Raw genomic sequence first — 2074 nt, 5'->3', positions numbered from 1 at the left:
GGGCGGCGGGGCGCGGGGCGGCGGGCGCTGCCATTGGCCCGGCTGTCATGTGGTCGCGCGGAGGCATCCGCAATTACACGGGAATGTTTTCCTAGAGATGTCAGCCTACAAAGGACACAATCTCTCTTCCTCAAATTCCGCCCCAAAATGTCCTTTCCCAACAGCTCTCCTGCCGCTAATACTTTTTTAGTAGATTCTCTCATCAGTGCGTGCAGGAGTGACAGTTTCTACTCCAACAGCGCCAGCATGTATATGCCACCTAGCACAGACATTGGGACGTATGGGATGCAAACCTGTGGACTCCTTCCGTCTCTGGCTAAAAGAGAAGTTAATCACCAAAATATGGGTATGAATGTACATCCGTATATACCTCAAGTAGACACTTGGACAGACCCGAACAGATCTTGTCGAATAGAGCAACCTGTTACACAGCAGGTCCCCACTTGTTCCTTCACTACAAATATTAAAGAAGAAAGCAATTGCTGCATGTATTCCGATAAGAGATCCAAACTCATTTCTGCAGACGTCCCTTCCTACCAGAGGCTGGTGTCTGAATCATGCCCCATTGAGAACCCCGAGGTTCCCGTCCCAGGATATTTTAGACTGAGCCAGACCTACGCCACTGGGAAAACCCAAGAGTACAATAATAGCCCTGAAACGAGTTCAACTGTAATGTTACAGTTAAACCCTCGCGGCAGCTCCAAACCGCAGATATCTGCTCAACTTCAGCTGGAAAAGAAAATGAATGAAAACCCGAACAACCAAGACAGCACCGCTAAAGTCTCTCAAGTGGAAAGTCCCGAGCCCAAGTCCACGTTGCAAGACGAGCGGAGCTGCCTGCCCGAAGGCTCCGTGTCCAGCCCAGAAGTCCAGGAGAAGGAGAGTAAAGGTCTGTATTACCGAGTTTAAGCCGTGCCGTGGTGTAACTCCAACACGCCAGCACCATAAAGCACGCTCGAATATACTAACGAGCATCACAGCCATCACATTTAATGCTAAGGAGTATCGGGCTGCAGGTGCTGTGTCTCTGAAGATTTTGGCAGGCAAAAATGCCACACAAAAGGGTCCAAAGATTTTCGGTAGAGATCTGCCTCTCTCGTGCATGCAGACCGCCTCTGTGATGGGGGGAATAGCCGTGTGCTCCTTAAGGCGCTGCAGCAGCCAAAAGCAGCCCCATACCTCTAAAAAAGCAGGTCTGGAGGTTGTAAAATACGACCAGCTCAACTTCTCTCTCGTAATATTTCGCTGATTTTTTTTTTTTTTTCCACTGAGCCTTACTGCGGTTTGATTGCATTTAAAGTTAATTACGATCCTATTAAAATAGGTGAGGAATAGGTGCTACCAGGCTGGGTAAAGTTGGAAACAAACGCACAATGAAAGCAGCAGCCCGCTATCTGCCTGGTCCAAAGGTGGAATATTTCAATGTGGTGCTTTAGATAACCTTGGGTTGGTCTCCAAAAGTGCAACAGTATTTTGAAATGCCTTTGAAAGCTAAAGGTGGCGGTAATCTGATTTTATTTTCCCTTTAAAAGTGCACCAAAGCCTTCCTTTCGAACGGCGTGTGTCGAAGAATCCCAAAACGGGAAATTTTCTCCTATCAAAATGTACTTTGCAACCTCTAGGTCGATTTTTACCCTTCGCGTGCATGGAGATTCTCTTTATCTGCATTATATTTAACAGTCCAGGTCTAGGTTGATGTGGGGCAGATTTCTTTCTGCTAGGGAAAAAAAAAAAAACAACTGAAAGGAAAATGGAAAAAAAAAAAAATCCGAGGCAGAGGGTGTTAATTTCTTGTATATCTTTTTGGCTGGGTAAAACGTCTATGTCTTCTCCTAGGTGTGCTTGTGTAATTCAGCTGATGGCTGGGGGGATGCTGCTTCAAAATACAGCGCGAGGGCATTTTGAAATTGGGATATTTTCGTAGCAAGTGTGGTGGGAGCCTGAGGCGGCCATGGAGAGGCTAGACCCGTTAAAATGTGGCCATGGGGCTGATGGCAGGTTAAATACTGTTGAAATGCTGAACGCCAGCCGAAAACTTGAGAGTCCCTTTCTGGCAGGGGCAGGAGCGCGGGCG

At 47.4% G+C, this 2074-nt stretch overlaps 1 protein-coding gene across 1 annotated transcript in view; it reads left to right on the top strand.

Moving 5' to 3' along the window:
* Positions 1-147: 147 nt before the first annotated feature.
* The window catches only part of HOXD10 (homeobox D10), a 2569-nt gene continuing 642 nt past the window's right edge, over positions 148-2074 (top strand). Inside the window, exon 1 of the mRNA XM_009695726.1 lies at positions 148-889. Coding sequence (XP_009694028.1) covers positions 148-889 — 742 coding nt within the window. The remainder of the gene's footprint in view (positions 890-2074) is intronic.

The sequence above is a fragment of the Cariama cristata genome, unplaced genomic scaffold (genome assembly GCF_000690535.1).
Source record: "Cariama cristata isolate BGI_N322 unplaced genomic scaffold, ASM69053v1 scaffold23372, whole genome shotgun sequence".
NCBI classification, from domain to species: domain Eukaryota; kingdom Metazoa; phylum Chordata; class Aves; order Cariamiformes; family Cariamidae; genus Cariama; species Cariama cristata.
This window is presented reverse-complemented; position numbering and strand designations above follow the sequence as displayed.